This window comes from Hydra vulgaris, chromosome 08 (genome assembly GCF_038396675.1).
Source record: "Hydra vulgaris chromosome 08, alternate assembly HydraT2T_AEP".
Taxonomy (NCBI): domain Eukaryota; kingdom Metazoa; phylum Cnidaria; class Hydrozoa; order Anthoathecata; family Hydridae; genus Hydra; species Hydra vulgaris.
The window spans coordinates 66,132,501-66,145,000 of record NC_088927.1 but is presented as its reverse complement, the minus strand read 5'-3'; the positions used below and the strand labels follow the sequence as shown (position 1 = coordinate 66,145,000).

General features: G+C 30.3%; 1 protein-coding gene across 7 annotated transcripts in view; it reads right to left on the bottom strand.

Annotated features, from left to right (window-relative positions):
* LOC105848477 (uncharacterized) overlaps positions 1-12,500 on the bottom strand; it is a 190,151-nt gene that overhangs the window by 81,637 nt on the left and 96,014 nt on the right. For all 7 annotated transcript variants that reach the window (XM_065804192.1, XM_065804194.1, XM_065804191.1 and 4 more), the window contains one exon: positions 3,369-3,587. In XM_065804192.1, coding sequence (XP_065660264.1) covers positions 3,369-3,587 — 219 coding nt within the window. The remainder of the gene's footprint in view (positions 1-3,368; positions 3,588-12,500) is intronic.

The following is a 12,500-nucleotide window of genomic DNA, read 5'->3' as shown; positions in this document are numbered from 1 at the left end:
AGTTTTGAAAGGAAAAGATGATGTTGCAGAAAGCGGTCTGAAAAGGAAGCGTTCAATAAAAAAAATTATTATCCCTGAAGTTGTCGCTTCCTTAGATAGAGGAAAAGTAAGCAATCGTGTGGCAATGCGAACTATAGCAGCTACAATGCAAAGTTTAGGAGCTCCCATTGAAGAGTTCTCTATATCTGTTACTACTTTTCATAGGGCAAGAACTGATTATCGTGAAACTCATTACAATAAAACGAAAGAAAATTTCAAACCGGATGTACCTCTCGTAGTTCATTGGGATGGCAAAATGATGGCAGACATCGATGGAAGTGGAAATGTTGAGCGTTTGTCAGTTTTAGTAACAGGGCGTGGTGTTGAAAAACTTCTGGGAGTGCCAAAACTTTCTGATTCAAAAGGAGAAGCCATTGCTACTGCAGTTGTAGCCTCCCTCCATTAATGGGACGCTTCGAATCTTATTAATAATCTCTGTGGCATGTCGTTTGATACCACAGCTAGCAATACAGGATCTGAGAAAGGTGCTTGTAATTTACTTGAAGAAAAATTAGGAAAAGAATTATTGAATTTAGCTTGTCGTCAACACATTACTGAAATTGTTGCAGGATCTGTGTTTAAAATTTATTTTCCAACCACGTCCGGACCAGATGTTGCTATTTTCAAACAATTTAAACAAGCCTGGAAGAATATCAAGAAAGATGATTTTAGCCCAACAGTGCAAGATTAAGAAGCTGAAAGATATCTTTCAAACGTCTCGATTGAAAAAAAATCGTCTATAATTAATTTCTTAAAAAAATGTTTGCAAGACTCACAACCACGAGATGATTATAAAGAACTTCTTGAATTATGTCTAATATATTTAGGAGAGCAACCTCCTAGTGGAATAAGATTTAAAGCACCTGGAGCCTTCCATCATGCTCGGTGGATGGCAAAACTTAATTATTCAAATAAAATATGGTTATTTAGAGATCAGTTTAAAATGGTGCAATATGAATTAAACGCAGTAAGAGATATTAGCATGTTTGCTGCGTTAATATATGTTCGACAGTGGTTTACTGCACCACTCAGTGCCTCGGTCCCATTTAATGATTTAGATTTTCTAAAAAATGTTGAGGAATATCGTGAAATGAATGAAAATATAGCGACCGCTGCAACCAAGGCAATGAAGCGGCATCTATGGTATTTAAGTGAAGAACTTATATCTTTGGCCTTTTTTAGTGATGATGTAGAGATTGAAGTTAAAAGAAAAATGATAACTGCCCTTCAGCGTCAATGCGTAGACAATAATAGGCCATCAAAGAAATTAGCAGATATTACAAATGTAATGAGTAAATCCCTTGAGGACTTTGTAACGTGTAAATCACTTTTATTTTTTAATTTCTTAAATATTGACATTTCCTGTCTTGAAGAAGATCCTTCAAACTGGAAAAACAATGAGTCGTATGCCGACTCTAAAGAAGTAGTGAAGTCTCTTAAAGTTGTTAATGATTGCGCCGAAAGAGGGGTGAAGTTAGTACAAGACTTTAATGCTGTCTTAACAAAAGATGAAGAGCAGCAAAAGTATGTGCTAAATTTAGTTGCAGAAAACAGGGCTGTCTTACCAGATGCAAAAAAATCAACATTGAGTGCTAAATAAATCAGGCGACAATGAGCAGCTGTTGTTGTTTAATGTTGTTTAATAAAAATTATTATGGGTAATAAGAGCTCTATTTTCATTTTTATTTTATTAAAATCGAACGGTAAATAACCGAAATGTGTACAGAAAACGAAGGTCAATATTTTACTGAACTTTTGAAAAATCCAATTTTAGAGGGGTATAAAGATCGCCCCAGCGCGACCTCTTAATATTAACCGATTTGGCTGATTTTTTTGGTACAATGTTTTCTTTCATAAATGAACACATTTAGACCTTAGGAATAACAAAAAGTAAAAAAAAGTTTTTTTGGATCACCCTAATATATATATATATATATACATATATATATATATATGTATATATATATACGTATATGTATATATTATACAATATATATGAGACATACAATGGTAAATATTTATAAGTAGTACAATTATATAAGTTAAGAAGTTGTTCAAGTAAATCTAATAATGAAAAAAAAGAACTAGTGAGATCACAATCTGAATCACTTATAGAAGAACAAGGAAAAATTATAATAGAGTATAAACATCTCTTAGAGGCAAATTAAATCAAGATAGTAAGTGATTCAAGTTCAATGAAAACAACAGTTACAAGTCAATTATCCTGGCAAAATATGAGGCAAGTCAAAAGTTTTTAGTTTTAGTGCTAACATGATCAGGGGTACTAAAGCCAAACCATTCAGTGTGATGAACATTTAGCAACATTGTTAGCAGAAAGATGAAGAGAAAAGACTTAGTAAATTTGACCAGAAATAACATTGAAACGAGTGCAGTCTTTAGAAGACAGAGAATAATAAAAACAAAGAGAAATATATATGATATGAGTTAATGAATATGATATGTATGGTTTATGAGTTGTAGAATATATTTAAAAATTACCTTTGAATTAAGAAAACTTTATATCAAACAAATAACTTTATATCAAATAATTAACCAGGAAAATAATTAATCAATATTTTATAAATGTTTTAAAGCTTTTGATTCAAAAAGATTCACATATAATATCATATACATAATTTTTTGTTTGTTTTTATTGTTAAGGAAGAATGAAGTTGTTACCCAGACATTTTAGTGTCGTTTGATACTTAAGTATTTTCTACTTTGATTGTGTTCATAAGTTGGATCAAAAAGTTGTATTGTTATAGTCACATTTTAGCTAGAAAACTTGTATTGGCAGAGTAATATTTTAAGTGGAGAAAGTATATTTTAAGTGGGAATAAAAAAGTTTGCGATACATTTAAAAATTTTACAACTTAAACACAAGTACAGTATAAAGTTAAAAGTAAAAAAGTATTAATTAAAAATTGTTGAGAGTATAAAGCATTAAGTAAATAATCAAAAGTAGAAATTATGAGTTTAAAATATTCGAAAATATTATAAAATAAAATATAATGTCAACCCTCGGAATTAGGAAGAATAAGATCGGCAATAATTTGCCAACATCAATCTTTTAGACGTCAGCAAAAGAAAATTTGAAACCCAGGTCTTACCATAAAACCTAGAAACGATGTCAGCAATATTTTGCCAACCTCAAACACTTTTAGGATGGTAGTTAAGTCAGCATTGCCAAATGCTAACCCTAATTCCGAGGGTTGAAATGTCAAGTAAAAAATTAAAAATTTTCAGTAGCATAGATATAACATTACAAATAAATATTAAAATATTTAAAATTGAAATACAGAAAATAAAAAAATATTAAAAAATTATACATCCTGCATTTGAGATATCTTTTGTTCTTGATTTAAAATATTTTCAGCCATACCAGTGTAATTATTTATAAACAGTGGTGGGTTTATTGAATAATTTGCTGACATTTTGTTTGCGGTAGAACTAACTGCTTGAACAAGATGAGCAACACTTTGTGTATCATTTAAATTTGTACCACTTATCAATTCTTTAATGTTCAAAGGTTTGTTACTTAAATAAACCTAGTTTAATAATAAAAATAATTATTATTTAAACTATTTATTGCTGAAATATAATAAAATAACAATTAAAATAATATATACAATAATTTTATTATTTATAATATTAAAAGAGAGTTTGTAATAAGCACACTTTATATCAGCCGGTGACTTAATGTTCCCTTTTAATATACATGTCTAATCGTTTTTTGAATACTTTAAAAAAATGATTAGACAATTAGATTTTTCGATGATTTATCATCTTAGTGCATGTATAGCTAATTTTTTTTAATTTTTTGTTTGCTTTTGTATTGACTAGCATGTAAAAAACTCTACTTTCTTTAGTTGTGGCATTTAAGTGGATATTTTAGAGGATATTATTGAGTGTACATTATGCACTGAGTGGTACTAGTAATTATACTCCTAAATTTTTTTTTTCTTCATAAACTATGTAACTCCCTAGTTTTATTTTTAAAGCATTTTATTTGAGTCAATTATGCATTTGCCATTTGTTGCAAGTTGTTTGTAAAATGCCTCTTGCATCCTTTGAAACTTTCTCTTAGTGATTTTATTTATCTAATAACATTTCACTGCAATTTTCATTATACTTCACATTTTTGAGATGACCTTGGTTTTGTATGATGTGGATTTGGTAAAATATTGTATTGCAAGTGATAAGGGTCTATATAAGGTGGACACAGAAAAATCTGGTCAACTTTAAATTAAGATTTCTCAAAAACTATAAATGTGATATATATTTCTCTGAAACTATAAATATACTATATATAAAGGTTTCTCTAAAAACTTTTTTATTTCTATCTTTTTTTTAATTAAATATTACTTCCTTATCTTATTTTTGCAATTAATTGATTTGTAAACTTTTGTTGACAAATCAATAATTGTAAAAAGTCCTACAAACAAATTGAGATGCATAAAAAAGTTGTGAAGCTTTTTTGCAAAAATTCATCAACTTTAAATTGCATGATTGCTAAACATACAAATGTACCAAAATTTATGGTAAATACATAAATACTCAAAGCTTCGAAAGGAAATCTTGAAAGTAATAGAAAGAAAACTTTCTTTAAATTTACAAAGGTAAAGTTGATTCTCAACTCAATAGCAGGAAATCCATACCAGTCACAGAGAGATCTAGAAAAAAAATTCAAAACTTCATGTGCTTATATCAAAAAAGTACTTAAAATCCTGAAATTAAAGCATTTCATAAGAAAAATGAAATTAAAGGAATTTGACGCAAAAGAAGTTGGTAAAAATAATGGCAGATGAAAGTATGTACATAACTGAAGACAATAAAACATATTGCAAATTTTTCACAATTACCCGGTCAACAATTTTACTGAGAACAAAGATAAACCTATTGATGGTCAATATATATATACATTTGACAAGAAAAAATTGCATCCAAATTCCTAGTGTGGAAAGCAACATGCAACTGTAATATGCAACCCTTGAGTATCATCATTAAGAAGACCTTGACTGCTATACAACAGAGAATGCCTCCAAAAAAGACTCTTGCTATTTATAAAAAAGCACAAATATCTTATGGCCCCATTTAGCTGCTTCTTACTCTTCTAAGAAGTTTTTACAGTGGCGCAAAGATAATGTTGCAAGTGTTTCAAAAAATGCGAATCCTCCAAATTATCCAGAAGAGTTAAAAACTAAAGGTTTTTGGGCAATGGTTAAAGGAATTCTTTGTAAAATATGCGAAGTGGCAAAAAAATAAAAAAAAGACTTCTAGAAAAAGTGAAATAATGTAACCAATAAAGTAAAAGAATCTCGGTATCAACCTGCTCAAAAATTAAATCTCTTGCAAAGTAACTTTACAAGCCCCTAAGAAATTAGATTGAAATAATAATTATTGTACACATTTTTTATATAAAAAAAGTTTGAAATAAAAAGCTGTTAAGGTTTTAGAGAAGCTCTAGTTTAAAGTTGACCTGATTTTTACAAGTCCATCTAATATCTACACTTTTGGGTTGTTCTTTTTCGTATTAAATAGGAAATGCAGGCGAATTACTTTACTGAAAATAGTAAAATGAACTTGCAAAATTTTATTTAAACATTTTTTTAAAATTTATCTCCCAAGGCACCGTAAGAGGCAGTTTAAAATTAAAAAAAAAAAAAAAAAAAAAAAACTGGCATTCTCCTACTTCTGACTTATTTTTATAATTCCATTGCTCAAAGAAAAGATAAAAAATAAAATACAAAAAGAGAATAAAAACTACACAGAAAATGTGAAGAAAATATATCTGCCAATTAAAGTAACAAAGTAAAAAGCAAGCTTCTAAGTAAAATGTTTCTTGATGATTATTGCCAACAAACGTAGAGATAAAGCAAGCTTTTTCAGCAGCTGGTTATATATGCAGTCCTTTGAAAAGAAGATTGGGAGGAAGATACTTGTGTCTGTTTATTAAGACAATATTTATTGCAGATTCTCTCCACAGTGAAGTAAAACAGGTTCTAACCTTTACTCTCTGAGCTGGTAAAACCCTTTGGTGGAATGATACCCCACACTATGGGGATCACTTAGATATAAGTATTGAAATCAAATTAGAATGTAAATTTTTTTCATTTGAATTTTTGTATTTTAAATGTTTAATAAACATAATAATACATATTAAAACTTATTATAGATGTTTTAAACACTTCTAGTGCTTTTCATTTCTACAGCCCTAAATTATGATTATTTTGGAAAAACTATTTAAATTAATATGAAGCATATTTAATAATGAAATAAATTACTTTTGAAAAAATTTCTATTTTTGAATTCTGGGAAAATGCACAATATTTTTACTTTACCAAATACGAGCATCTAATTTCACTGGAAATGCCAAAAACTGCTAAAAACCACCAAGAATGCAGGAAAAATTTTTGTTTTCTTTGTTTTAATTAATGTCAACAACAGTTAACCTTATCTCTAAAAGTAAGATGTCAGATTATACTAAAAGAGAAAATCGACTTTAATGATGACAAGTTTCCATTTGGAATTTTAAAAAAATGTCATTCTTGTTTGAAAAGTCCCATCATTATATAAGTGAGACAATAAAACTTTGACCAGAAACTCGAGACACTCACCTTAACTACTTGATCTGTGCAATTGGAAAACTAAGAAACAATGAAAAATGAAAATTAAAGTTGCACAAAGTTCAGCAGCTAGAACACCTTCTTCATCAGAAGAAAAATGATGCTCAGAGTGTTCTTCATTTATTGGCAGTTTATTTATTGGCAATTGCCTTACAAGTCAAGTGCACATCCCTGCATCTTGTGTGCAGGGATGTGCACTTCCAATATCAGAAAAGCAAACAAAAGCTAACAAAAGACAACAAACGCAGGTTCCAAAAACAGAAAAGCTTAGGACAGCAACAAATATGTTCTTTCTCCAAAACTTTAACTACCTGAAGACACATTAGTTTTGAGGTTCCTTTCTCTCATGGAACTGCATCTCCTAATTGGAGTTTTTAAACATCATTTGCTGTGCTACTTTAACATCAGTCCAAAGAGTTGCTTGAGGAAAAACTTGAAACAACTTTTTCGACTAATGCATTACACATTAAACAATAACCTTAACATAATAGAGATTTTGCAGGAAATGAGTCCAGAAAGCTGCTACAAAATATTGATATTTTACAATTAATTGTTATCATCCCATAAATTGATACTTTTTGAAAATTCAATGTGGTAATGTCTGGCTGTTTTGGATGCAACTTTGATCCAAACTCTCCACAAATAATTGATGCATTCAGAGTGTCTTATCTGGCATTGTAAAATGTATCTGCAACCCTAACCCTAAGCCTCACCCTAACCCTGTCCATACAGTATTTTTTCATATAAATGATTTCATTAACAAACATGGTCAAGCTCTTGGGCTTTACTCAGAAAAGCAACAGAAGTAATGAATCACAACTTTCAGATTTTTTATTTTTAAACATCTTTGCTTCCAACAGGACTGCAAGCAACCACTTATTAAGTTGAAAGTTACAGGAAGAGAAAAGATGAAGATTGTAGAGCCAGATAACGATTGACAGACAACTTAAAGGATTGAAAATTATATCAATCAGGAAAGCAAGATGAAGGAAGCGAATTCCAAAGAACTGATGTTTCAGGAAAAAAAAATAGACAAATAAGAGTTTTTAGAGCACTTAGGAACAGTCACAGAAAAAGGATGAGACTTACCTGAATGACGAGTAACACGAGAATGAATTTTAGTATGTGGCACAAGAGACACTAGCTCTTTAGAGCAGTGCCCATTATAGTATTTGTAGAAAAGAGAAAGAGGAGCAATACTATGACAACGTGATAATGGTTGGAGGTTAGCTGCAAGAGTAGATCCAACTATGTTTACAATGCATTTTTGCACCTTATCTAAAAGAGAAATTATTCATTAGAAGATCATTATAAGATCCACCCCAGATATGGCAACAGTATTCCATACAAGGCCGGATTTGAGATTTATAGAGATAGAGAATAGGATCTGGAGTAAGAAAGTGTCAAGCTCGATAAAGAGATGCAACCTTAGCTAATGCTAATGCTTTGCAACAGATTTGATATATGTTTTTCAAGAAAGATTGGAAGTAACAGTTAATCCTAGAAGAAGAAGAGTAGATGACTCATCAAGTACATTATTGTTCATAAATATAGGACGATCTAAATTATTGCAATAACAATTGTTTGAAAAAAATTCAGTTTTATCTGTATTGAAGTTCACCAGCCATTGTGAGCTCCATGCTTTAGCAGAAGTGAGATCCTTTTCAAGCTCAAATGCCCCCTCCAAGCAATAAGAGAGTGTTGGCTTCTTATCATGACAAAAATAAATGATAGTATCATCAGCAAACAATGCCACCTTAGATGTGAGAATATCTGGTTGTTAATGTAAATTAAAAAGAGTATAGGGCCAAGGATTGAACCTTGAGGAACCCCTGAAGTTACAGAATAAGAAGAAGAGTGCCCTCAATCAAGGACAACTTTTATACCATGATTAGAAAGGAAGGATTGAATAATCTTTAAGATGTTACCAGATACACTGCAAAAAGAAAGCTTATAGAGAAGACCACCATGCCAAACTTTATCAAAAGCTTCAGAAATGTCTAGAGCAATGGCCTTAACCTCTCTGCCTTTATCTAATGCACGATAAAACTTATTGGTTATTACTGTTAGCAAATCAGCTGTAGAACAAGAAGATCGAAATTCATATTGATGATCAAAAAGTAAGTTATTAGATTAAAGATAAGAGGTTAGGTGTTTGCTAATTAAAGATTCAAAAACCTAGCTTATGATAGGAAAAAGACAAATGGGACTGTAGTTAGACGAATATGATTACTTTGCAGAATTTTTGAAAAAAAGTCTGGAGATCGGATTTGTCTAACTATAACTAGCGATTGGATTAGGAAAATGCCACAAGCTGTCTAAGAGTCTAAGCAGGAAATCACATTAGATACAGGAGCTAGAGTGATACAAATGTCAAGCAATGGATCAACCTGCTTGACGGCTATATCTGGTAGAACACAACTAGTGGAATCAAGAGAAGATATTGATAAAAAGTTATTAGCAAACAATTCATCTTTGTCTTTAGGTGAGGTGACAAAGTCTGAACCATACAAGAGAGGTGGAATTAAAGATTTGCCCTTACTATTGATACTATTATTTCTTCAAAAGTTATGAGAGCCTAACTTTTGTGATGAAATATGAGATTTCATGACCTGAGAATAAAAAGCTTTGATGTTGGACAAAACCTATTTACAATGGTTTCTAGCAGTAATAAACAGACATCTGTTTTCTGGAGAATTGATAGATATTGAAGCAATGGTTTTGATTGGCAATCGCAGTAGGACAATGTGAGAAAAACCATGGAGAAGAGTGAGACTTGACCTGGAATTGTCAAGAAGGAACAAAAGATTCCATGCCAGCCTGAATCCACAAAGATATGTAAGAAGCACATTTGTCAACAGAAAGACGAAAGATTTCTATCTAAGGGCTATCACAAAGAAAATCACAGAAAAAGTCCCAGTCAGCTTTAAGGTAGTTGTAAGAGGTACAATAATAGGAGGATTCAGGTGATGAAGAAGAATGAGATATTAGTTTTAGAGAGATCAAACTGTAATCAGAAGCACCTGAGGGTGAATGTGGAGAAACTGAGCACTGACTAGGATCAGAAACAAGGCGTAAATCAAGTAGAGAAGGTAAATGATTTGGGTTGTCTGGAAAGCTAATTGGAGAGTTGACTATTTGAGTTAGGGATTATTACTATTTGAGAAAGATAAAAGTTGTGGGCTTAAGTGCCTGCAGAGTCACTGATACTATAGCCAAACTATTCAGTGTGATGAGCATTAAAATCACCGACAACAACAATATTGGCTGATGGATAAAGAGAGAGGGCTTTGTCAGTATGATTAGAAAAAACATTAAAAAGAGTGCAATCTTGAGATGAAGGAGAGCAATATAGAGCAAAGAGAAAGGCGATAGAGTGAAGTGGTGAAAACAAAAGCACATAAAAGAATAGTCTGTGGATATATTTATATAATATTGTGGATATAACATAGTTTCCTGACAAATGGGTGAATTCTTACAAATGTAAATGTCCAGGCCAAGCGTATGACTATTGGAGTCTTTACAAATTAAAGGAAGATAACCATCAACACTAAAATCGCAAGATGAGACAGCTGAACTCAAATTAGTCTCACAAAGAGCAAGTACATTGGTATACATTTTCAAAGGTTCAAAAGACCCAATCATCATCCAGAATACAGTAAGAAGTTGCAATGTTGCCTCTTTGACTTCATAGTAAACATTGCTAGTGAAAAGTCATTTAAAGAAGGGATTCAAGAATGAATTATTTTAGAATTTGTTTCATGTAAAAGAAATAGTTTTTTTTGTGAATATATTTTATGTTTGTTACTTGTATAACTTCAAGAATATATTATTTCGCTTTCCTTGTTTATATTGATGTATATTGGAGATTTTTACTACAGTAAAAAGCAAAATAAACCTTCATTTTGCATGTTTGTGTAATCAATAAAATATCCCAGTAAACACAAGATGTGTTTAATACTTTTTTAACATGTTTTAATGCATACTAATATGTTTATTAAACATTTAAAACATGCTTTGTGTTTACTGGGATAAAAACTAAAATGTAAATAACTTGCACGTTGTAATCTGATTTTGATACTTATATTTAAGGGATCCCTATTGTATGGGCCACCAAAGAATTTTCCCAGGTCAAAAAGTTAAGGTTAGAACTTGTTTTATAACAGTGTCTCACATTTGATATTTATAAAACAATAAGTTACATACTTTTTGTATTTTTTTAAAATCGTTTTGTTATTAAAAGTTCTGAACTAGATTGCTTTACAAATAAATTAGTCTATTTTTATTTACAACACATTAATCCATTATTCTTTAGATTTTAAATTTTTAAGCTTATTTATCTTGAAATATTTTTTTCATTTATAATATGTTATTATATGAAATCAATTTAAAATTTGTTTTAAAGAAAATGCTCAATTAAACTTCTATAAACCTCTTGAAACTAAAATAAAAATTGGTGACAGCATATAACACCATGTATCAAATTTTCACTTTTGTTCTCTTCCTGGGTTGAAAGTGTGTTTTCCTAATCCGTTAGGTCTAGAACAGAATGGAAATCGCTGTTATCCCAGAAAAACTTTGCTTCTGTGACTAGGACAAGGAAATTTGGAAAATCGCTTGTTTTCGAGAAAATTCTTGATTTCCTTTCAATAGCAAGCTTCCTCCTATAATATTCCTGAACTGCTAGAGTTGTACAGATGTTTCTACAATTCTCCTAAACATTCTAGACTGCTTATGAAACTTCCAGAACTTTCAAAAAATTGTCAGAACTTTCTAGAACATTCTTGAACATTCAAGTAGCTGTACAAGTATAAAAGCACAGGTGTCTCAAATCAAGATTAAAATTTGTGTTATTGCAGACTTAAAGGATAACAATTTGTAGTTTAAAAGATTTTATTTATTTGATATGGCATCCAGAGGTTGCTTGCATCCAGCTGATTCATTTTGTGCAACAATCAAGATTCTAAATTTATGAGATTATAAATTTATGTTTTTCAATAGTTTTAAAACTTTTGAAACTCAATATATAAAGTATTTTTTAATTTGAAGTTTGGATCTGAACTTTTAAACAACTAATGTTTGCAACTGTTTGATCACTCTTTTTCACACAGATTTTGTGCAATAAACTTAATGCTAATGTTTTTTTCAATGCAGTTGCATTGAAAAAAACATGCTTAATGGCATATGTTTTTTTCAATGCAACTGCATTGAAAAAAACGTATGCCATTAAAAAAACCAAGGCCTGTCAAAAAATATTTATCAAAAAAAATTGTTGTTATCAACTTTGACAAAATCAACTGAAAGTCGACTAGTGGACTGAAATTAGTCAACTAAGAAAAAATAAGCAGTTAATTTAATCAACTATAGATTTTCTACAAATTGACTAAAAGTCGATTTAGTCGAGTGAAAATCATAAAATCCTTTTATCTTTTCATTCAATTTAACTTCCCAATTTTTTATTTTTTTTGCTCATTTAAAAACAAAAGCATGTACTTTTATAACTAGAAATGTCCCAAATAGTGGTTTTTATTTAGGCTACAAGCTTTGAAATAAAAGAAAAAAAAATAAAAGCTTTAAATATTTTCTTAAATAAACACTTTACATTATGGTGTATTTGAATGTCAACACTAAATGCAATTTAATGAGGTTATAAAAGTTTCAAATTGGAAGAAAACTAGAACGATTAATTTTTTTAAACAGGGATTTTTGAGTTAACGTTTTTTGCCAGAATACCCATAATATGTTAACAAGGCTGTGGGCGTTTTTGTTAATTTATGACTTGGCTGAGTAACAGCACACGTTATTTGTAGACTACTACATCAATTTGATTTAACT